Raw genomic sequence first — 23,407 nt, 5'->3', positions numbered from 1 at the left:
CATCCCTGCTTAATCCCCCAGCAGTCCCCAGAGGCAGGTAGCTCTCCCCACATTACAAGTGATAAGGGTGAGATCTAAGAGGTATAGTCACTTCCCCAGAGTGGCACCAGGGGCAGCAAGAAGCTGAGACTGGAACCCAGCTGTGTGCCCCACCCCCCCAATCTGCTGCTTCTCGGAGTGACCTTGAATCAGACCCTGCCTTCTAGGAACTTGTAGCGTGATGGGGACAGTCCTCCTGGGCACAGGTGGAGACACTGAGGGGGAAATGGGGTCCTCTTCATCTGAAGGGTTCAAGTAAGGTTTTCCCAAGGAGGTACCATGAAGAAGGCAGTCAGGAGTGAGAGTACACAGAATGCCCAGGGCGTGGTGGACAGTCCAGGACCTCTGGAGGAGGAGATGTGTGTGCGAGTGAGGTGGACAGGGTGTCATCGCAAGAAAGGCAGCTGGAGAAGGTCACTTAGAGCCTTGAGTGTCATGCTCAGGAGCCAGGCTGGCCCCACCTGCATGGACCTATGCAGTCACACGGGGCCCCAGGCTTGGCTTAATGCTCTGCTGTCACCATCCTGAAGTTCCTAACATTTTTACCTTTGAACTTGTGTGGGGTTTTGTTGTTTGTTTTGGTTTTTTGAGACGGAGTTTCGCTCGTGTTGCCCAGGCTGGAGTGCGGGGGCACGATCTCGGCTCACTGCAACCTCTGCCTTCTGATTTCAAGCGATTCTCCTGTCTCAGCCTCCTGAGTGTAGTTGGGATTACAGGCATCCGCCACCACGCCCAGCTAATTTTTTGTATTTTTAGTAGAGATGGGGTTTCACCATGTTGACCAGGATGGTCTCCATCTCTTGACCTGGTGATCCACCCACCTCACCCTCCCAAAAGTGCTGGGATTACAGGCATGAGCCACTGCACCTGGCCGGAACTGGTGTTTTATAAATGGGACAGTAGAGTAAGGACATTAGCAATGGAGACATGCACAGAACATGTGTCTCCATGGGGCCTCGCCATCCCAACCCCATACAGCTTTCCAGTGCCCGCAGCACCAAATTCCAGTGGACCCAGGATGTGGGGACATTCAGCAGGACTCTAAGTGCTCATAAAGTAAACATTCCATGTCCGACAGCCCCAAGAGGCCACGCTTCCCATTAGAACCAGAACTTGCTTCAAATACAGAGAGAAGGCAATAATATTTTTTTGTTTTGTTTTTGGTTTTTTGGTTTGTATTTTTTCTGAGACAAGGTCTTGCTCTGTCACCCAGGCTGGAGTGCAGTGGTGTGATCTTGGCTCACTGCGGCCTGGACGCCCTGGGCTTAAGACTTCTTCCTGCCTCAGTGTCCTGAGTAGCTGGCATAACAGGCTTGAGCCACCACCCACACCCAGCTAATTTTTTTTTTAAGAGATGGCATCTAGACGGGGTCTCTCTGTGTTGCCCAGGCTGGTCTCAAACTCCTGGGCTCAAGAGATCCTCCCCACTCGGCCTGTGATGTTCTAAGAAATATGAATGACCAAGGAAACCTATAATATTTCTTATTTTTGTTACTTTGTACTTAGCCAATCATTTATCCCGAAAATGATGACATAGAAGGAAAGGAAAAGATAAAACAACCATGGTTCCTTTTCCTTTCTCATCAGTAAACTGGAGATAGATAGAGAATGTGCAGATAGCAAGAAGTGAAATAGGCCGGGTGTGGTGGCTCAATGCCTGTCATCCAACACTTTGGGAGGCCAAGGCAGGCAGATCACTTGAGGTCAGGAGTTTGAGACCAGCCTGACCAACATGGTGGAAACCCATCTCTATGAAAAATGCAAAAATTAGCCAGGTGTGGTGGCAGGCGCCTGTAATCCCAGGCACTCAGGAGGCTGAGGCAGGATAATCGCTTGAACCCAGGAGGCAGAGGTTGCAGTGAGCCGAGATCACATTGCTGCTGTCTTGCCTGGGAGAAAGAGGTAGACTCCGTCTCAAAAAAAAAAAAAAAAAAAAGGCAGACACAGTGGCTCATGCTTGTAATCCCAGCACTTTGGGAGGCTTAGGCGGGCGGATCACGAGGTCGGGAGATGGAGACTATCCTGTCTAACACGGTGAAACCACGTCTCTACTAAAAATACAAAAATTAGCCAGGCGTGGTGGCGGGCGCCTGTAGTCCCAGCTACTCCAGAGGCTGAGGCAGGAGAATGGTGTGAACCCGGAAGGCAGAGCTTGCAGTGAACTGAAATTGTGCCGCTGCACTCCAGCCTGGGCAACAGAGCGAGACACTGTCTCTAAAAAAATTTTTTTAAATAAAAAGCAAAATAAAAACAATGGAGTTAGTTTCGTATGGTGTTTCCACTGTCTAATAAGAACAAAATACAAATGCATGCACAAGCTATAAAATACAATTCTGCATATGAGTTAGCATTTAAAACTGGCATTGCACAAGGCCAAGCTAAATGACAAAGTCCATGCAAATATAATTTACATTTTTATTTTTCCTTAGAATGACATTAAATAGTAAATTTAAAAGCATCGTGATAAGTTTTAAAAAGACACCATAAAAGAAAAAAGGTTTATATTTTAGTTCGGCACTTCTATATTTTAACAGCACTTTTTTCCTACATATTTATTTTATATTTGGTCTTGCATATTATGTTGCCAGCCCTGGTAAGACCCAGTCTCCACCCTCAGGGGAAACAGTTATTTGTTGAAAGTCTATTGTGGAAGAATCTATTTGTTATCATCTGTTTTAATCTTCAAAGCAACCCTGTGAGGTAGGTTGGTATTATATAATTGTCACAGATGAGGAGGGACAAGTTAGTCACGTAAGAGCACACAGCTAGTACAGTCAGAGTCAAGGTTCAAATGCAGGTCTTTCCACCCAGGACACATTCTCACTCCACCATGTCGTGTCATCTAAATGGATCAAATAGAAACAGAGTTTTAAGTTTCCATAAAGACGTCTCTGCAAAAAAAAAAAAAAAAAAGCCAGCCCTCTGGTGTGCTAGCTGTCACACTGTACTGTTGTTATTTGCTCCCTGAGCTAGACAGGATTCCTTGATAACAGGAGCTTTTCTTTTCAACTTTTTTTTTTTTTTTTTTTTTTGAGACGGAGTCTTGCTCTGTCACCAGGCTGGAGGGCAGTGACGCAATCTTGGCTCACTGCAACCTCCGCCTCCCTGGTTCAAGCGATTCTCCTGCCTCAGCCTCTCGAGTAGCTGGGATTACAGGTGTGTGTCACCACGCCCGGCTAATTTTTTGCGTGTATTTTTAGTAGAAATGGGTTTTTGTCATGTTGGCCAGGCTGGTCTCAAACTCCTGACAATTTGCTGCCTCGGCCTCCCAAAGTGCTGGGATTACAGGCGTGAGCCACTGTACCCGGCCTTTTTAACTTTTTATTATGGAAAATTTCAAACTTACACAAAGTCAATGAACCCATCTCCCAGCTTCCACTGCTATAAATATTCCATTCTATTTTTTTAAGTTAAAAAAAAGTTTTAATTAAAAATTTTAATGTGTCCTTAAATATACTTAAAATTTGCCATCTTAACTATTTTTAAGTGCATAGTTTAGTGGCATTAAGTACATTCACATTGTTCCATCTCCAGACGTTTTTTGGTCTGGCGAAACCGAAACTCAATACCCATTTAAAAACTCACCCTTCTCCCTGCCCCAGCTCCCGGCACACACCATTGTTTCTGTTTCTGTGAGTTTGACTACCCTAGGTACCCCATACAAGAGGAACCACGCAGTGTTGATCTGTTTGCAACTGGCTTATTTCACTTCGCGTAATGTCTTCAAGGTTCCTTTATGTTATAGCATGTATCAGATCTCTTACTTTTTAGGGCTGAATAATATTCCATTGTGTGTCTATGCCACATTTTGTTTATCCACAGATGAAGCCTTGGGTGGCTTCCATCTTTGGCTGTTGTGAGTAGAGCTGCTGTGAACATAATGTTCTGCCATTCTTACGTTATCTGTATTTTCATCCACTTTTCATCCCTCATTCAGTTATTACTATTTGTAGCAACTCTATTTTATTCATGTTTGCATTCCCCTAACACAGAGCCTAAAACATAGTCAGTGCTTTAAAAATGTTTGAGTGTATGGATGGATCTTCCAAAATTATGGGTTTTCTTAATTTTAATTTATATTTTATTGTTTTTAAGTTCTGGGGTACAAGTGCAGGATGTGGAGGTTTGTTACACAGGTAAGCATGTGCCACGGTGGTTTGCTATACCTATCAATCCATCACCTAGGTATGAAGCCCAGCAGGCATCAGCTCTTTTTTTTCTTAATTTTTTATTTGTTTGAGATAGAGTCTCGCTCTGTCACCCAGGCTGGAGTGCAATGGTATGATCTCGGCTCGCTGCAACCTCTGCCTCCCGGGTTCAAGCAATTCTCCTGCCTCAGCCTCCCGAGTAGTTGGGATTACAGGCACCTGCCATTATGCCTTGCTAATTTTTGTATTTTTGTAGAGACGGAGTTTTACCATGTTGGCCAGACTGGTCTTGAACTCCTGACATCAGGTGATCCACCCGCCTCAGCCTCCAAAAGTGCCAGGATTACAGGCGTGAACTACCACTCCTGGCCGACATTAACTCTTTTAAATGTTAAGCAAGGTCCATAACGAGGTCTGAGATTCTTTCCATTTCTCATAAGAATCTCATAAATGTGCACATAGAATTTTGATAAAAATTAAATCAGTAAAGGAAGAATGTAATACTCTATGGGTCTTCAGAACAAGGAAACTTGCTGAAAAATCTGATGAGAGATTTTATTTTTATGCCAGTAAAAATATCAGCAATGCTCTGGATAGAGTCATTTATTTCTGGAAGTATCAAAAACCTTTGAAATCACCAATTTTACCTGTTAACAAGGATTCAGCTCTTAATGATAGTGTGTCCAATGGATTCCATATGTCAAGAAGATAATCCAGGAGTAAAATTTGTCTTTTTCTAGCAAAGTTCTTGACAGGGTTAAGCAGCTGTGTTTTACTGTCCTTCAGGTCATACTTGGAAAACTCTGCTAATGTGATCTAAGCTTGAACACTCACGGCCTGAATTCCCTGAATTAACATTGCTATCAGCCAGTAGCCCCAGCGCCTAGAGTGTCACCTAAGAAGACAAAGGGCTTAATCAGCCTCGTAGGAGAACTAAATCAGCACTTCTTACAAAGGCGAGAATAACGAGACACCTTTCCTTACTCTTCTCCGTGCACAGTGGAGTGGGGGCTGCCATTTCTACTTGCAGGACGCAGGTGGACGAGCTGGTGGGAGTGGCTTGGCACCTCGCCTTGGGCCTGTGGCAGAAAGAACCTTCACAGCGGCTTGTTTACTCCCAGGAGCTGTGTGTCTCTGAAGGGCTGGTGCTTTGTGTGTCCAGGAGAACCTAAAGGGATCCAATTTTTTTGTTTGTTTTTATTTTTTGAGATGAAGTTTTGCTCTTGTTGCCCAGGCTAGAGTGCAATGGCGTGATCTCGGCTCACTGCAACCTCCGCCTCCGGAGTTCAAGCGATTCTCCTGCCTCAGCCTCCCAAGTAGCTGGGATTACAGGTGCCCGTCAGCACGCCCAGCTAATATTTGTATTTTCAGTAGAGACAGGGTTTCACCATGTTGATCAAGCTGGTCTCGAACTCCTGACCTCAGGTGATCTGCCCGCCTCTGCCTCCGGAAGTGCTGGGAATACAGACATGAGCCACCACGCCCGGCCAGGGTTCCAATTTTAAAGAGAACTCTCCTGTCCAGGGAGGTCTGAGGGCAAGCAGTTAGGACTGAGGCCGCAGGGAGGAGCCAGGCCTGCAGTAGACCACATGCATGCTGCACACCTGGGCTTGGGAGACCACTAGCTTTTAACCCTGACTCTGCAATGTCTGAATCCTGTCACCTGGGCAGATGTCTTTACCTCAGTTATTCCTCTGTAAAATTTGAGTGTAATTTTGACTGCATAAAAGTTTCCAGAATGTTCAAAAGAGTTGTGAAGTGCATAGCACTGTGCCTCACATAGAGTTAAACTGTGATTATTGCCTTTGTCTTACAAGGTGAGTTGCTCCAGGGAAAAGAGCCCTGTGCCTGGTGCCATGCAGACCTTTATGCACGGTTCTGGGTGACAACGTCACTGCCTTGTGGCAGGATTAAGATAGAAGAGTTGGGCCCTGAAGAGAGAGGATTTGCTCACCTAACTCCTATTCACCCTTCCAGGCCCAGGTGAAGTGTCCACTTATCATGTTTTCTGACCTGCTGCCCTGGGAGGATTTGCCTTTTCCTCCTTGGACCCTGTGGACCCATTGCCCTCACCCCACCCCACTCTGGTAACACTATATCGTGTGGTAGACCTTCTTCCCATGTCTAACTCACGCATCTGATGCTGTTCTTTAAGCTCTTTTCAGAAAAAGCCCCTTGTCGCATTTCCCCTGATCTTTCCCTTCCGTGTCATGTCCTGTTGCATTTTTAGGGCACAGACATCTGGTTCAGGGGATATCACCTCCCATGAGTACACAACAGGCCCAACATGTTTGTGTCTCCCCAAAGGTGAGATTCTTTCTGCTCTCCTGCAGCTAAATTCTGTCTCAGGCTACCCTCCTCTACGAATCTGGTTGCAAACTCTCTTGAATGTATTGGGCCCTCAGCAGACTTCTTCCTGGCAACCCTGGGCCAAAGCTCCAGGAGTGAATGCCAACAACTTCAGTGAGCATTTCCTTGGAGCAGCTCAACTCCCTGTGCACGGGTGGCACTTGCCTGGCATTGTGCTCTGAGACCTCTTTACTATCAGGCCAAGCAGTGTCAGAGACATACTGAGACCACAAGGCTCCTGTGGCTGGAAGCAGGGTTCAACTCATTTCGTGCTTCTTTAACCAACATCCCTGAGCTTCTAATTAGGGGCTGGGCTCTACTTGGGGCCTATAGAGATGAGTTCAACCTCTGGCCCCTTGAGCTCCTGGTGAGAGGGGTTACCAGTGAAGACTATCCCAGCGCCCAGGAGTGCACGCGGCACTGGGAGCAACAAGCAGGGATGAGTGACTGCCACACAGAGGCCTGCATGTGTCAGGAGGACAGTCCAAGGAGGAATAGAACTGGCAAAAGCAAAGAAGAAGGTGGGGAAGGAAGGATGTGGCGTGTGATCGTGGGATGTGTTTGGAGCATGAGGTATGTGGAAGGCCAGAGGCAAAGTGACACAGAAGGACTCTAGGAAAGGAAGCCAGGGTCAGCTTCGGGAGGGTGCGTTTGCTGGTTAAGGAGCTCTCCCTTTCTTCACCCACATTGGGCCCTTGTGTGTGCCACACATGTTGCTAGGCGCATAGTGCTGAACAAAACAGACACCATTCCGGCCTGTGTGACGCACATAGTCTAGTGGGAAAAAGAGACATTCGTCAGATAATCACACAAAGGTAACATCTGTGCAGAGTTCCTGAATAGGATAGTGATGTGGTCTGGTTTGCATTTTAGAAAGCACTCTAGCCAGAAGAGTTGGAGTAGAATGGGAGGGATGAAACAGGAGAGGAGCATGGAGTTAAACCTCCACCATGGTTTAAGCCTGTCCAGGCGTGCGCCAAGGTAGTGAGATGGAAAGCCAGGAGTGAGCGTGAGACAATTCTCAGGTAAAATAGGAAGGAGTTAGGAAGTCTGATAGGTCCACTGTGGGTAACCGTGGAAAATGACAGTTAAGAAAAAAACAAAAATAGATTTGGGGCACAGTCTTGATGGGATAGTAATTGGAAGTTTCAGGCTATTTTGAGTTTGAGACGCCAGTGGGCCATCAGGTGGAGGCTGAGATGGATGGGTATAGAGCTTCGGAAAGGTGTCTGAGCTGCCAGGATTTGTCAGGAGTCATCAGTGTATGAGTGATGCTGGGTGCATGGATGAGATCACCTGGAGAGAGAATTAATTGCCCTGCTCTGGTCCCAAGAGTGAGAACAAAACTTCCAAGCCACAGGAATGGAATTCTAGCTGGGCTTCTGTTAGTTATCACTAGCTGGTTTCTTGGCTATTGAGCAAGGAAGATATAAACCCATGCCAACGTAATAAATGGAACATAAAGCTATTTTTCCCAAGGAACTAGTGTGGGTTTTTGTTTTGTTTTGTTTTTTTCTTGTACACAAAGTAAAGTTTACATTGTTTTCCTTCTCGCTCCGGCAGCCAGGAAGTTCAGAGCTAATTTTGTAACTTAACTTAGAAGCCACATAGGACCTACACACCCAGCTACTTTTTTCCCAAATAAATACTTTTTATGTATCTGTGTATTTTGCAGCCCTGATGTTTTTCTTTGTTGTTTTAGATGCTCATATAAGCTGCCTCAGATCATTTGTAAAATTAGGTAGGGTGCAACTGTATAAAAATAAATATTCTCCTTACCCTAATATTTTTGGGTCATCTTCACAGCCCTTGTGCAGTAAGTCTGCCCAGTTTCTGAGTTAATATTGGCTAGATTTAAGCAGGAAGAACTCTTAGAACTTACAGAAGCTCGACAGTAAATTTAACACTCATGCAACTCATTAAAATAGGATAAAAGTGGAGCTTCAAACATCTCTGTGTTTGCTACCAAGGCTGGGGGGTGGGGTGTTACCCTTAATTCAGCTCAAGATCTGAAAGTCTGATCTCTCAGAATTGAGAATACACCGCTGAAATTAAAGACTTGTCTGTGTAGATAAGCGCTCCAGACGTGTTCAAAGAAAGATTAAGGTGTTAACTCTATACGGATAGGATTTTTTTTTTTAACTCAGGGTATCGTCGTCTTGACTCATAAAATATGGTTTGGTAAAAGCAAACTTGCTTATCAAACAGCGTAAGCACAAAATCGATTGGATAGTATATTTTATTTTTTATCATCCCTGTTCTTTAAAATAATTATTTTAAAATTTCAGTTCGCTATTGGTTAGGATCACTGTGTAAATGGTCTTCAAAGTATGTCCCACAGCCAGTGGCCTAGGGACTGCAAAGACGCCTGCAATGTAGGGGGGTGAGAAGGTGGCTAAGCCTGGAGAACCCAGCCACCACCCCTGCTGTACGCCCAGGTTCTCCAGAGCAGCTGAGCTCTGCATTATGGAGCTCAGGTAACAGGGTTCCTTCTATGTAACTTTTTTTTTTTCTTTTTTTGAGATGGAGTCTCTGTTGCCCAGGCTGGAGTGCAATGGCGCCATGTCATTTCACTGTAACATCTGCCTCCCAGGTTCAAGCGATTCTCTTTCCTCAGCCTCCCGAGTAGCTGGGCTTACAGACGCCTGCCAATACACTCGGCTCAGCTCATTTTGGGGTTTGTTTTGTTTTGTTTGAGACAGAGTTTCGCTCTTGTTGCCCAGGCCGGAGTGCAATGGCGTGATCTCAGCTCACCGCAACCTCCGCCTCCTGGGTTTAAGCAATTCTGCCTCAGCCCCCGAGTAGCTGGGATTACAGGCATGAGCCAGCATGCCCCACTAATTTTGTAATTTTAGTAGAGACAGGGTTTCTCCATGATGGTCAGGCTGGTCTCAAACTCCCGACCTCAGGTGATCCACCTGCCTCGGCCTCCCAAAGAGCTGGGATTATAGGCCTGAGCCACCGCGCCCGGCCTAGCAGGGCTGCTTCTGCATAAAATCCTATCTGAATAAAGGGTTCTGCTGCTAAAAGGGAAAAGTTTGGAAATCTTCACATAGGAGGGCATGTCTCCCTAAATAGCCCTTGGGGTATGGAAGGGGAGATGGGGTGTAGAATCTGACTGTTGGTTCCTGCTCTGCCGCCCACCCTCTCTGTGACTTTGCAGGATGACTCTTCCTCTCTGAAACAGCTTCCTCATCCATAAAGGAAATGAATTCCTTGATAATAGCTACTGCACTCATGAGGGTTAGAAAAGTTAGCAGATGGGGGCCAGGCAGAGTGGCTCACACCTATAATCCCAGCACTTTGGGAGGCCAAGGTAGGTGGATCACTTGAGTTCAGGAGTTTGAGACCAGCCTGACCAACATGGTAAAACCCCATCTCTACTAAAACTACAAAAATTAGCCACTAATGGTTGGGGGCACCTGTAATCCCAGCTACCCGGGAGGCTGAGGCAAGAGAATGGCTTGAACTTGGGAGGCAGAGGTTGCACTGAGCTGAGATAGCGCCACTGCACTCCAGTCTAGATGACAGAGTGACACTCCATCTCAAAAAAAAAAAAGGAAAAGAAAAAAAAATAGCAGATGGGGAAGCTCTGCATATAGGAATTTCAGAACTGATGGCTCTTACACTATGCCAATGACCCTCGTCTCCCCTCTGCACTTCCCAGGAGGAGCCGATCACTTTCTGTGAGGAAGCCTTCGTGTCCCACTACCGCTCCGGAGCCATGAGGCAGTTCCTGCAGAACGCCACGCAGCTACAGCTCTTCAAGCAGGTGCCACCCTCCTTGGTCTGGCCTGGGTCTGGCTCCCTGGCGGGGATTTCTGCGGCTGTCTCCACTCTAAGCACTGGGGCCACAGGCATGGATGGGACTCAGGCCCCAGGCAAAAGAGGCTCAGGGGAGGGGGATTGGGTGAAGAGGGCAGTCACTGACCAGACAGATCCTTTGCAGATCTGCCATGTGGTTTTCCAAGTTATCATAAACATGCAGCCAGTATTTTAGAAAGAAACTTGCCTGTTGAACCTTACTTTTAGAAAACTCCTACCTTGGATACAGTAGGTGCCCAGCTGAATGGTTTTTCCCCCTTTTCTTCGTAAGAACTGTTGTGCTTTTGTTCTTTCTTTCTTTCTATAGTTTATTGATGGTCGATTAGATCTTCTCAATTCCGGCGAAGGTTTCAGTGATGTTTTTGAAGAGGAAATCAACATGGGCGAGTATGCTGGTGAGAAGCATCTCATTTTCCTTCCGGGGCTGCAGGCTGCCATCGTATAGGGCATATTTGACAAGGAGTGGCAGTGACTTGCTTTTCCTTTACTGGGGCTTAGGAAGAGACTGATTTCAAGCTTGGCCTTGAAATGTTTGAAGAATTCCTCTTCGTTTTCTGACAAAGTGCACACTGGCCCATATGAAATCCCCCAGCCTAGGGTCAGTTGCTTCCCCTGTGTAGACAAAGTCTAGTTAAAGTAGTGGCCAGCGTGGTCCACTGGGAAGCACATGCAGTATTCAGTTAGGAGGCCTAGATTCAAGTCAGGACTCTGTCTCCTCACAAGCTGCGAGACCCTGGGTGAGTCATTTCCCCTCCTTTAGCTAAAGTTCCTATCCATGCCCTGAGAGTACCATGTCCTACCTCACAGGATTCCTTTTGAGATTAAATCAGAGTATATGAGGGAAGATTTGTACAGTCATCCAGGACAGTCCCTGGCATGGGGACCGTGTACAGTAAGCTTTTTTTTTTTCCTTTTTCTTTTCTTTTCTTTTTTTTTTTTTTTTGAGACAGATTCTTGCTCTGTTATCCTGGCTGGGGTGCAGTGGCATGATCTCCGCTCACTGCTGCAACCTCCGCCTCTCAGGTTCAAGTGATTCTCCTGCCTCAGCTTCCCGAGTAGCCGGGATTACAGGCATGTGTCACCATGCCCAGCTAATTTTTGTATTTTTAGTAGAGACAGGGTTTCACCATGTTGATCAGGCTGGTCTCAAACTCCTGACCTCAGGTGATCCACCCACCTCAGCCTCTCAAAGTGCTGGGATTACAGGCGTGAGCCACCACACCCAGCCCTGTTTCTTTAAAATATGACAAATTATTGCTGAGTGCCTGGTCTGTGTAGATCTGAAGAACTGGAGGGCTTGTCTTCTCATTTTTCAGAGGAGGTATCTGAGGCCCAGAGAGGTGTTGGTGGCTGAGTCGGCCTCCTGAATGCCAATCTGACCGTTCCAAATCCCATTGCCTCAGTCTTTGGCAGCGAAGGCAAAACCAGATGCAGAATAACACCCATGCGGCTGGCTGGTGGTCGTCCAGAATAGACACATACCCCTTTTATTGCTGGGTGTGTGTCTATTCTGGACTACTGTGATAATCCAACTGGCAGTTTTTAAGCTCACAGAGCAAGGCACAGTGTCCACCTATAAACGTTGCAGGCCCTTCCAGCCTGTGCTGTGTGGAAAGCACAGTTAAGAAAATCACCATGAAGTCTACGAACAGCAATAGCCAGTCGCTGATAAGCATTTCCTGAACACCTGCTATGTCCAGAGCCCCATGGAGTAAAAAGCAGAGGACCCAGTTCTGCCCTCAAGAAGTGTTCGGTAGGAGAGAGAAATGCATGACTAAAGACAAACAGAAATTAAACCAGTGCAGGAAAAGGAGTAGAAACAGATTTCGGTGCAGTTAGAATAGGGCTCTGTTAATCCTCACTGTGTGATGTGAGGGCTTAACAAAGGAGGCCAGGCTAGAGTTGTGTTCTAATGGTTGCATGTGAGTTCCAGGAGAACAGGCTCTAGGTGTTGCTAAACTGAGTTCACTTATTCAGTGGATTAAGACCCACCATTTAAAATGAACGGAGTTTCCCAACACCTCTGTTTTCTTTCCGTCTCACTCTCTGAGGTTTCAGTGTGTGTCCAGCAGGGTCCTTTCAATGGGACACACAGCCCTGGGGGTCCCTGCTGTAGTGCCCCTTAGAGTACTTCCCAGAATATGGATGTCTCAGTGGCTGTTAGCTATTCCAGAGGGCTGTTCAGAGGAAGAAGCTTGCAGAGGACATCACATCTGAGCTGCCTGCCACGTTTACTAAGCAGAGAGAGTAGGGCGTGGTGACTAGGCAAGGGAGCTGTATTTGCAAGGGCCTGGAGGCCTGCGAGGATGCTGGCTTACAGACCCTGTGGTCCCTTAAGTAGTTCCCTGTGGTGGGACGTAAGGTGATGCAGCGTCACAGCAGCACAGGATGGAGAGCTCACGAGGCACAACTGGATGAGAGTGGCGGGGCGGCCTCGGAGCCTGACCTCCAGCCAGCAGGCAGCGGGGTGGTGGCTGAGTTTGCAGTCAGGGCACTGCGTGATCGGCTCTGTTTGAGAGGGAAACCTGTGGCAGTGGCTCGCTGCCGCCTCCTTTAAGAACAGGATGTGGGACCCTCCACAGGGATCCCCAAGTCCTGAATGCAGAAAGCAATTTCGGCCAGTTGTGCTGGCTCATGCCTGTAATCCCAGCACTTTGGGAGGCCAAGGCGGGTGGATCACTTGAGGTCAGGAGTTCGAGACCGGCCTGGCCAACATGGTGAAACCCCGTCTCTACTAAAAATACAAAAATTAGCCAGGTGTGGTGGCGGGCCCCTGTAATCCGGGAGACTGAGGCAGGAGAATTGCTTGAACCCAGGAGCTGAGATCGCACCAGTGCACTCCAGTGTGGGCGACAGCGTGAGACTCCGTCTCAAAAAACAAAAAAGCAATTTCAAGGACTCCCAAGGACAAATCACCTCTTTAAGTAACAGCTTCTCTGACTTCTGTTTCCCCAGGCAGTGACAAACTGTACCATCAGTGGCTCTCCACCGTCCGGGTAAGCATGCACCCAATTCTGAGCCCCCTGGACTCCCGCCTTAGCTTCCTGGCAGCCTTCCGCTTCCCTGTACTTCCCCTTCCATCCCGAAGCCCTCCATTCTCTCTGCTGGAGATGCCTTTGTAAAGCTAGGCTCTTCTCATGCCAGATGGAGGCCAGAAGGGTGGGATTGTCCAAAGCCATCACTTGGTGGGGTCAGAAAAAGACATGAGAGGCTTCCTCCTCTGCAGGAAGCCAGCCAAGGAAAACTGAATGGAATGTTGCTGTTTTAGAGCATTTGGGGGGTCTCCTTCTAGGGCCAGAGCAATTGTCACAATCACAGGCAAACCAGAAATGTGCCCTCTTGCTGCTGTGTAACCTCTTTCACGGCAAAGGCTCCTGGGAAGATGGAGAACACATCACTGGGAGGTTGACCGTTGTCGTGAAGTATCTTGATGTGTCAGAAGCCAGGGGCACAGGGCTTCTGAAGCCCCTAAAGAATTCGAAATACTGACTTTCCCTTCCATCAGTTTATAATTGAGGTGTCCTGAAGGCCTACTGTGTGCCAGGCACCATGCTGAGTACTAGGGATGCAGCAGGGAGCAGGGTACAGGCCCTGCCCTGGGGGAGCTCCCTGTCTTGCTGGGGAGGCGGGCACAAAGCAGGCAACTCCAGCATCAAGTGATAAGTGTTCCCTCCTGCTAATGCGTCAGTGCACTGCTGCCAGGCAAGTCCCTTGGAAGTGGCTGCAGTTGGCGGAGAGTAAGCAATTCCTTCATGAAAGACTTCCTTTGTTCCTCTTGTATGGCCAAACACAGCACTTGGCAAATCAGAGAGGAGTAATAAGGACTTGTTGATTGATTGATAAAGGGAGTTTCAATACTCCAAAGGACCATTTAAATGGGATACTGAGTAATTTTGGAAAGCAGTATGGAATAAATGAGTGGGTGAAAATTTCCCATTGTCCTACAACACAGAATGCTTTCTAGGTCAAATTGTAATGTTTTTAACTAAAGCTCAAAATTTCTAATGTGGGCAGTTACCAAAAATTTTGCTAAATGTTAAGACCAATAATTACATTACTATGTCTTATTCTCTTAGGTACCCACTGGTTCCAGCCTCTCTCCATCCGAATCAGTTTTTTTAAACCACCACAGACCTGATTCTGTGATGAATGTGATTAAAAATGCTCCATAGTGTAGACCCCTTAGCCTGGCATTCCGGGCCCTTCACGAGCTGGCCTCACCTGGCCTCCCAGCCTCACTTACTGCTTCTCTGATGATACACTCATGGGAGTGTGTCATGGTGCAGTACGGGAGCCACTTGTTACAGCATACGCCATGGCTTTTCAGCTTCAGGATTTTCTTTTATGTGCTATTTCCTGTCCCTAGAATGTTCTCCTCCCATCTCCTACATCAACTCCTATTTATCCTTCATGGACCAAGTCCAGTGTTTCATCCTCCAAGGCCTTCCCTGATCTTCCAAGTCTCCATGCTCCCTGTGCACACAGCCATTAGAGCCATCATCACCTGCTGTTGTAATTATTTACTGTGCTGTCCCACCTCTCCAACTGGAGGTTTTGGAAGGCAGAGACCAGGCCTCCCTCGGCCTGGTGCCTTCAGAACCCTCACGACGTGTCTGCAGGGATGAGACTGAGAAACGGATTCACGGACAGCTATGAAAACGTGCCCTGTGCACTTCAGGTCCCTCCACTGCCTCCTTTCGGAGCGGGAGGGCCTTCCCTCCTCCTTCCTCCCACTTTTGCTCCTAAAGAAAGTGAGCGAGTAATTGCTGTGTCGGATTTAACTAAAGCCATGGTGAACATTTGTGGCTATTCATTCTTTCCTTTTCTCAAGATTTAGATGTTAAGGAAGGCAGCCTACCAGAGAGATATAAAAAAACAACACAGAAAACCAAGGCAAGAAAAGGAAGTTGCACGGTGAGGGCAACGTATTTCCCAACGATCCTGGCTGATCAGGGCCCCTCTTTCTGCCCCGGCTTGGTGTCAGCTGTGGAGTCCATGGTTATTAAACTTACCTGAGTGTCATCCGTGGTAACTAGAATGTCTTGAAAAGCCACAGATGCCCATAGGGAAGCCCTTGCCTTAGGCAGCCTGTGATGCAGTTCCCTCCAGCCAGGGAACAGGTGCCAAGCAGAGCACTGAGTCTAGAGTCCCCCTCCGCCAATTCACACTCCTCATCCCCAGTCCACACACACCCACCCAGCCACAGCTCCCACCCAGAGCCCTTCCGCCAGGACCATAACTGACTGGCTGGGACCAGCTATCATCCAGGCCTCTTTCTCGATGTGCATTTACATACCTTTGAAATGTTGCTTAGCCTGATTGAAGAGAAGCACTCTTTGTTGGTGTTGGATGACTCTGTCTTCAGCCCAAATTGCTAATTGACATTTTTATTATAGAAAGGAAGTGGAGCAATTCTGAATACTGTAAAGACTAAAGCAAACCCGGCCATGAAGACTGTCTACAAGTTCGTAAGTACTGGTCTTGCTCTCAGGAGCCAAAACAGATCAGTCCCTTAGCATGATGAGACTCTTTATTTATTTACTTATTTTTGAGACAGGGTCTTGCTCTGTTGCCCAGGCTGGAGTGCAGTGGTGCGATCACAGCTCACTGCAGCCTTGACCTCCAGGGCCCAAGCAATCCTCCCACCTCAGCCTCCCCAGTACACCAGGAACTACAGGTGTGCACCACCACACCTGGCTTTTTTTTTTTTTTAAGACAGCCATGTCTCAGTATGTTACCCAGGCTGTTCTTGAACTCCTGGGCTCAAACAATCCTCCTGCCTTGGCCTCCCAAAGTGCTGGGATTACCAGCATGAGCTGCTGCACCTAGCCAAGCGATGAGACTCTTAAGTATACCTGGTCCTCTGTTGCAGAGATGACTCAGGCTGCCGAGCTCTTTCCTGAAGGTCTCAATATTCTTCAAATTATTTAGCAGATTATTATAACCGGTTCAGTGACATTTTTGATTTATAGTGTTGGTGCTCACATTTGCCACAGTAGAGAAATGGGAGGCTACTGGTTTTAGCTTTTAAAATGCAGACTAGGTGGCTGCACCCTGCCTCTGTTTCTGAGACCCAGAAGCATGGTCTATCTGGTGTCTGGCAAAGCCTTCCTGCAGGCATCCCCATTATTGGGTCAAAATAAAGCAGCTCCTTTGCAGGTTACTGAAGAGTGTTTGTGGTGGCATACACCACTTAATTTTTATCCCAAATTCTTCATCATCTCTCTGATCACTGCCCTATAGGAAATGCATTATTTGTAAGACTCGTGTCCACAGCCGAGTGAAAACAGGAGAGCACATCTGTTCCCGGCGCTCCGTCTTTCACAAGCATCGAGTATTTTTTCTTGTGACTTCTCCTGCTTGCTAATTTGACCGTGAGCCACTGAAGCGGGGTGGTTTTATTTTATTTCCATTTTTAATTGTGTTAGTCCTCTCTGTGCTTAAACTGTGGTTATTTTAGCAGGGTGGGTGGCTGCCAGCAGAACCACACAGGTCTAAAATGACCTGAAATCAAAGCCAGGGTGTCTGCCAAAATGAGATTTAGGAAATGGCACTTTAGAAACCCAGCAATGTGTCTGTTCCAGCCATTCAGCCTGGGCAGAAAATCGGTCCTGGGGCCGTGCCCTGGTGAAATAGAATGGATATTCTGAATCTTCCAGCCAGAAACACGGCTGCTGTACTCTTACTGGTAGCTGTCACCAGGCTGCTGAGATAAATAATTATAGAGAGCAAAAGAAGGGCTTTGGGAGGGAAAGAAAAAAAAAATCTGTGCCATCAAAATGCAGAAAATAAAATCTCTGCAGCCTCTTCAGGGTTTTTTTTTTTTTTTTTAACCTTTTGCTGTTATATTTGTTTTCATAGCCATTATGTTTTCGACTTGATGATCCCATTTTTCCTTCCTTTTTCTAGTAATCAGAGAAGGTGATTCTCGACGGACTGAAATCAAGCATAGTCCCTGCTGGAAACAGAAAGGGAATCTTAACTTAAATTAATTTTTCATGCAGGCAAAAGATCATGCAAAAATGGGAATAAAAGAGGTGAAAAACCGCTTGAAGCAAAAGGTACTTGAAGTTCTTATTCAAAATGTATAAGCACCATGTATGAAATGCATGGCCACAAAAAAGTATGAGGGGATCAATAGAGGGCTGTTTGATACAGTGTTGTTAACACACTTCAAAATGCATTACCAGCTGTCCGGGAGTTTTCACACTGTTATAAATATTCACAGACAAAAAACTGTCTTCAAATAACATTAAGACTCTGGCTTAAACCCACAAAGGCGAGCAAGTTCAGAGTTACCACTGTCGGGCTGTCCCTTGCCCACCCCACCAGGCCTGGGTTCACAGGCGTCTGTAGAAATTGGCTTGGTGTTCCCATCTGGCATCCGCCCACCCCCTATGGCCGACCTCTGCCCTAGGGCCGGTTGTAACCAAAACCAAGGAGCATCTCTGGGGAATGATTGCCAGGGTCCAGCATGCACATGGCCACCGCCCAGACACAGCACAAGGGGTGGGGCTGAGCAGAATGCTGTGGGCTTACCTCGCCCTGGGGGACCAAGTGAGCGTAACCCAGTGGGCACTGTTGAGACTCTGAGTGTGGAGGGGAGTGCTCTGATTGTCTTCACCCAGCTATGTCCTAGCTAAGATTTCCCCAGCCCGAATCTCTTTTTTTTTCTTTCTTTTTTTAATCTGACATTTTTTTTTGTATTTTATTTTATTTTAATTTTTTTATTTCCATAGGCTTTTGGGGGAACAGGTGGTATTTGGATACATGAGTAAGTTCTTTAGCTATGATTTGTGAGATTTTGGTGCACCCATCACCTGAGCAGTATACACTGAACCCAATTTGTAGTCTTTTATCCGTCACCCCCTTCCCAGCCTTTCCTTGAGTCCCCAAAGTCTATTGTGTCATTCTTATGCCTTTGCATCCTCATAGCTTAGCTCCCACTTATGAGTGAGAACATATGATGTTTGGTTTTCCATTCCTGAGTTACTTCACTTAGAATAAGAGTCTCCAATCCCATCCAGGTTGCTGCAAATGCCATTAATTCATTCCTTTTTATGCCCCCAGATTGAATTTCTAGACTTAAGACAGTAAGGTTACTATAACAGGGAAGGCTTTTTTATATTATTATGAATGGCATCATCATCATTATTATTGTTGCCACCTTTTTTGGGGGGTTTTTTTTTTTTTTTTGAGACGGAGTCTCACTGTGTTGCCATGCTGGAGTGCCTCAGCCTCCGAAGTAACTGGGACTACAGGCACACGCCACCACACCTGGCTAATTTTTGTATTTTTAGTAGAGGCGGGGTTTCACCATGTTGGCCAGGATGGTCTCGATCTCCTCACCTCGTGATCCGCCTGCCTCGGCCTCCCAAAGTGCTGGGATTACAGGTGTGAGCCACCGTGCCTGGCCTGTTGCCACACTTCTTTAAGCTCCTCTTAAGGGTGGTCCAGGCTAGGAGCTTTCACACTTAGTCCTCAGAACAGCACTGTGAAGTATTGTTCCCATTTCGTGAGTAAACAGACCACAGTTCAGAGGTGAAGTCATTTGCCCAGGGCCACCCTGAGCCTAGCAGAGCCAGAATTGGATTCCAGCTCCATTGACATCTGGTGGCTGTGTGCTCTTACTGCTGTTGCATTGCACACTGCCTTCCTCAAACAAGTGTGTTGTTTTCCAAAAGATGTTTGGGATCACCTACTTCATTATCCCTATGCCCCCAAACGTACCACTCTAATAAGGCCCTTTGTCTAGCTCTGCAGTTTTTAAAAAATTGAAAGCAGTTTTAATTTTCTGAAGTCAGAAAGGACCTCTAATTAACTTGAAAGGGTCGAAGGAATTGATTCCTTTCTTTTAATTGGAAAATAATTTGCTCTGACTAAGCATTTAAATTCTTAGTTTCGGCTGAGAGTGGATTTTTAACAGCTGAGATTCACATCCTGAAATAAAAGCTCTGTAATGTAAATCCAGATAGACCTTAAACTGTAGTCTGTTTGCACCCTGCCAGAGACTGGCAGGTGGCATTCTTTACTTGGATGTTATTTAAGTCCCTAAATATACCTTTTTATCTCCCATCCCAGTTGCATGTAGCCGAATTGGATTGCAGACATAAAACGGAGTGGCAGGGAATGGGGAGTTTTCCCTCCTTGATGCCTGGATCGTAGGCTCTGCTTGGTATTAGAATATCCCCTGAAGTAAGCAAAGAAAGGGGCCCCTCCTCAGGCAAAGGCCCCATGCGCCCTCATTGGTCAGATCCACTCTCTGCAGACCATTAAGCTACAGACATCACCTTACCTCCCTGCTTGTATGTGCAAGCCTCTGGCCTTAGGAAAATCCCCTTCTTATGATAAGTAACATTTCTGCAAATAACCAGTTAAGCTCAGATTTTTTTAATGTGGTTGTTCAAAGGTTTGTTTAAACAGTCTAGATCACTTTCCTTCCACCCTCTCTCCCTTTCCGTTCCTTGGTAGTATCTAAAGCAGATGTCTCCCTCCCCTTCCCTTCCCCCTGCCAGTCTTTTCAAGAATAGCTTCAGGAGATAATGTTCTATAGAGAGTGTCAGTACATTTCAGGTGACACAAACGGTGAAGGCATTTTATAGAAATGTGGCTTGTCACCATTGGACTGTTGACAGATCTATTAGTGCACCCTTTTCAATTTTCACTTTTCCCCCCTTCGGTCGTACAGATTTCCACAGACTTGGTATTTTGCAGTTGTTCTTGGAAGAGAGCTATTTTGTCATTGAAACTCTAGCATTGTTCGCATCTACGGGACTTGGGGCTCCAGCACTCTCCAGCGCCCTTTTTTGAGCTAATGTAGGATCTGGCTGCACCTGACCTCTCACATAGCCGTAGAAAATATTTCCTTGGTTTTTTTGTCCTTCTCCCCTTTCCCTCCTCCCCTTTATCTGGCAACGAATGTACCTCGTGGCTCCCCAGATGCCTCTAATATAGACATCTCAAGTTTGGTTTCTGCCATGAAATTGAGGCAGTTTCCAACAAAGATCCAATTTTCAAATGTGCTGGGTTGCCACCTGGCCTCCTCTAACTCTGCATAGCAATGGTGACCTTGCAGATATAATCAAGAACCCAAGCTTGCCCTCTTCACCCTCGCCTTGGGTTTGAATTGCAAATAGAAAATGTGGGGCCGACCTGTGGAGAGGTCACCATGGTGTGTGGAGGGTCCATCTCTAATATGACTGAGCAGGGCCCCTTCTCCATCCCTTGTTCATTTGTGCTGCAGATTTTCAAAGCATTTGAAATCGGAGCTTTCAGGATATCCGTATGACCATTGGCAAATAATTGTTAATAGGTCCAATGGTGTGGCTTTTCTCCATACCTGCTCTGCTTCAACCCAACAACAAAAAAAGAAGGATGGATAACATATTTCTCTAGATAAATGGAGCAAGGTGATCAGGTTCTTCTATAGCTTGGCCTCCTTTGAAGTCTGACTTGCTCAAAATTAGGAAAAAGAAGAGATGGCAAAGATGCTACCCCGCCATTGCTTTCTAAGGATGAGTGTAGTGCTTTCATCTGGAGTGTCTGCCTGCCAGTAGAATGCCTCCTGGATGGCTCGTGACTGTCAACAAACTGCCTTCCCCTGCAGCACCGTGCAGGGCTGGCATGAGAATGCCCCGCTTTAAAAGCAGTGGCCGCAAGTACATTTCTCCTCACCTGCAGGCAATGTTAAGACAGCCACATAGGGATGTCCTCTTTTGCCTATTGAGGAACCCCTGAAATTTTTCTCTTTTTTCTTCGGTATCAAAATGATTTAGCCAAATGGGCCCATTTCACAGCCCTTTGTAAAGTTTCTGAATCTTTGATCCTCTTCTCTTCTTTTTTTTTTTGTTTTGTTTTGTTTTATTTTGTTTTGTTTTGTTTTTCTTTGTTTTGAAACAGGGTCTCACTCTGTCTCCCAGTGCAGTGGCACAATCACTGCAGCCTTGACCTCCCAGGCTCAAGGGATCCTCCCGCCTTAGCCTCCAGAGTAGCTAGGACAACAGGCATGCACCACCATGCCTGGCTAATTTCTTTTAGGGACAGAGTTTTGCTGTGTCGCCCATACTGGTCTCAAACTCCTGGGCTCAAGCAATCCTCCCTCCTGGGCCTCTCAAAGTGCTGGGATTACAAATCTTTGATCTTTAAAAGACAAATCGAGCTTGTTGATTTAGAGTCTCTGTGATTGAAAGGAGCAAATTCACAGTTGCTTTCACAGAGGCTTGAATTTCTGGCCAAACTGTTCCCATTGAAGGGAGTGAGTAAGCATGCGTGGGGCAGGGCGAGCTAGGTAGACTCTGGTAGAAGAGACGTTTTCACACCTTATCACACAACTGTCAGCTCCCTGTCTCCCGACACATTAAAATACACTGCAGCCTCAATCACAGAAATTCCAACTTTGGTTACTATTTTGATATCAATATTCATATTTTAATTTGCATTTGCTGTGCTGTGAGGTGGCCTGGGAAAAGAAGGGTGCGGCACGAGTCTGTAAATGGAGACGGGAGTTCTCACACCCGCAGCGTGAGTCAGACGGGAAGGCCTCTGCCCATAGGGGCCTCTCAACTCCCCCACATGGTGATACGGTGTTTGGGCTTCTGAGGCAGGCAAGCTGGGCTCAGTGCTGGTTGTGTAGGATATTAACCGTGTGACGTTGGGTAAGTTACGAGACCTCTCTGAACCTAGTTTTTCTCATCTGTTAACTAGAGGAAATACAGGTTTTTGCTGGATCGTTGGAAGGAGTGGAAGAGATAATGTGTTGAAATAGCAACACTTAGTAGCCACTGAATAATTGAGAGTTTCCCTTTTGTCTGTCTTTTGTTTGTTTGTATTTGAGATGGGGTCTTACTCTGTTGCTCAGGCTGGAGTGCAGTGGTGTGATCTCAGCTCACCACAACCTCCACCTCCCAGGTTCAAGTGATTCTCCTGCCTCAGTCACCCGAGTAGCTGGGATTACAGGCAGCCACTGCACCTGGCTAATTTTTGTATTTTTTGTAGAGACGGGGTTTTGCCATGCTGGCCAGGCTGGTCTCGAACTCCTGACCTTAGGTGATCCGCCCGCCTCGGCCTCCCAACGTGCTGGGATTACAGGCATGAGCCACTGCATCTGGCCCTCTCTGTCTTCTTATGTCCCACATCTGGAACAGCCAGTCTGCCCAAATACCCATGCACGCACATCTGGAGACCAGTCCCTTGAGGTTGTCCATACAACCACCAGAGGAATCTGTGTAGGACCCAGCACTGACCAAGTCACTCCCTTGGTTAAAACATTTCAGACCTTTCAAACCTTCCACCTCCTTGCCTGGGGGCAGCCCAGGGGTGGAATGCCCTGGCCGCTGGGCCACAGCAGGCCCTGCTGTCTGCCTCCCTGGGCCCGGGGCTCTACTCTCTCATCGCTGGCTCGTAAGTCCTTTCCTCGGCTCCCACCCCGGCCCCTACCCAAGGCCACCCAGAACCCTCTTTGTCCTCTAGTCTTCTGAGACCCTGGGTCCTCGCCTCCCCGATTTCTCATGGAGACTCATGTCCAGAGACCGTATGCTGTGCCTGCCTTCTCCGCAGAGGGCTGGAGGTTAGAGCATAGTCATGGCTTCTGATTCCAGTAAACGCTCAAGGAAAAATGATAGGAATACAATGACTTTCTGACTGCCTTGCTTTACCGAGGGACAGGAACTGGCAGGACCCCCGTAACTCTGAGCTGAGCCTTGGGGCTCCAGGAAGAGATTTGCCACCCTGTGGTGGCCCCTGATCTGTAGCTCTGTCTGGCGTCTTCCTCCTGTGTGACCCTTCGGGAAGGAGCAGGTTTAACCCTCCTGCTAGCTTCTTGTTTCTGCTTTTTAAAAATGACATTTAGAAGGTCGGGTTTTTTCCTGTTTCAAACAAAATACATGTTTATTGAGGAAAACTCAGTGAAACAGAGGAACAAAAAATAATCTCATTTTATAACCTGCATTTTCATGTACTATATCCTGGGCATTTCCCAGACCACTAAATATTTCTTCAACATGTCTTTATTTTATTTTGTTTTGTTTTATTTTTTGAGACGGAGTTTT

The 23,407-nt window shown here is 46.9% G+C and overlaps 1 protein-coding gene across 1 annotated transcript in view; it reads left to right on the top strand.

The window, feature by feature from the left end:
• DENND1A (DENN/MADD domain containing 1A) overlaps positions 1-23,407 on the top strand; it is a 497,378-nt gene that overhangs the window by 409,841 nt on the left and 64,130 nt on the right. The window contains exons 13-17 of the mRNA XM_011965500.1: positions 10,204-10,308; positions 10,669-10,756; positions 13,317-13,357; positions 15,758-15,829; positions 17,366-17,422. Coding sequence (XP_011820890.1) covers positions 10,204-10,308; positions 10,669-10,756; positions 13,317-13,357; positions 15,758-15,829; positions 17,366-17,422 — 363 coding nt within the window. The remainder of the gene's footprint in view (positions 1-10,203; positions 10,309-10,668; positions 10,757-13,316; positions 13,358-15,757; positions 15,830-17,365; positions 17,423-23,407) is intronic.

The sequence above is a fragment of the Mandrillus leucophaeus genome, unplaced genomic scaffold (genome assembly GCF_000951045.1).
Source record: "Mandrillus leucophaeus isolate KB7577 unplaced genomic scaffold, Mleu.le_1.0 Scaffold729, whole genome shotgun sequence".
Classification (NCBI taxonomy): Eukaryota; Metazoa; Chordata; class Mammalia; order Primates; family Cercopithecidae; genus Mandrillus; species Mandrillus leucophaeus.
Note: the sequence above shows the minus strand (reverse complement) of the source record. Positions and strands in the feature narration are given on the sequence as shown.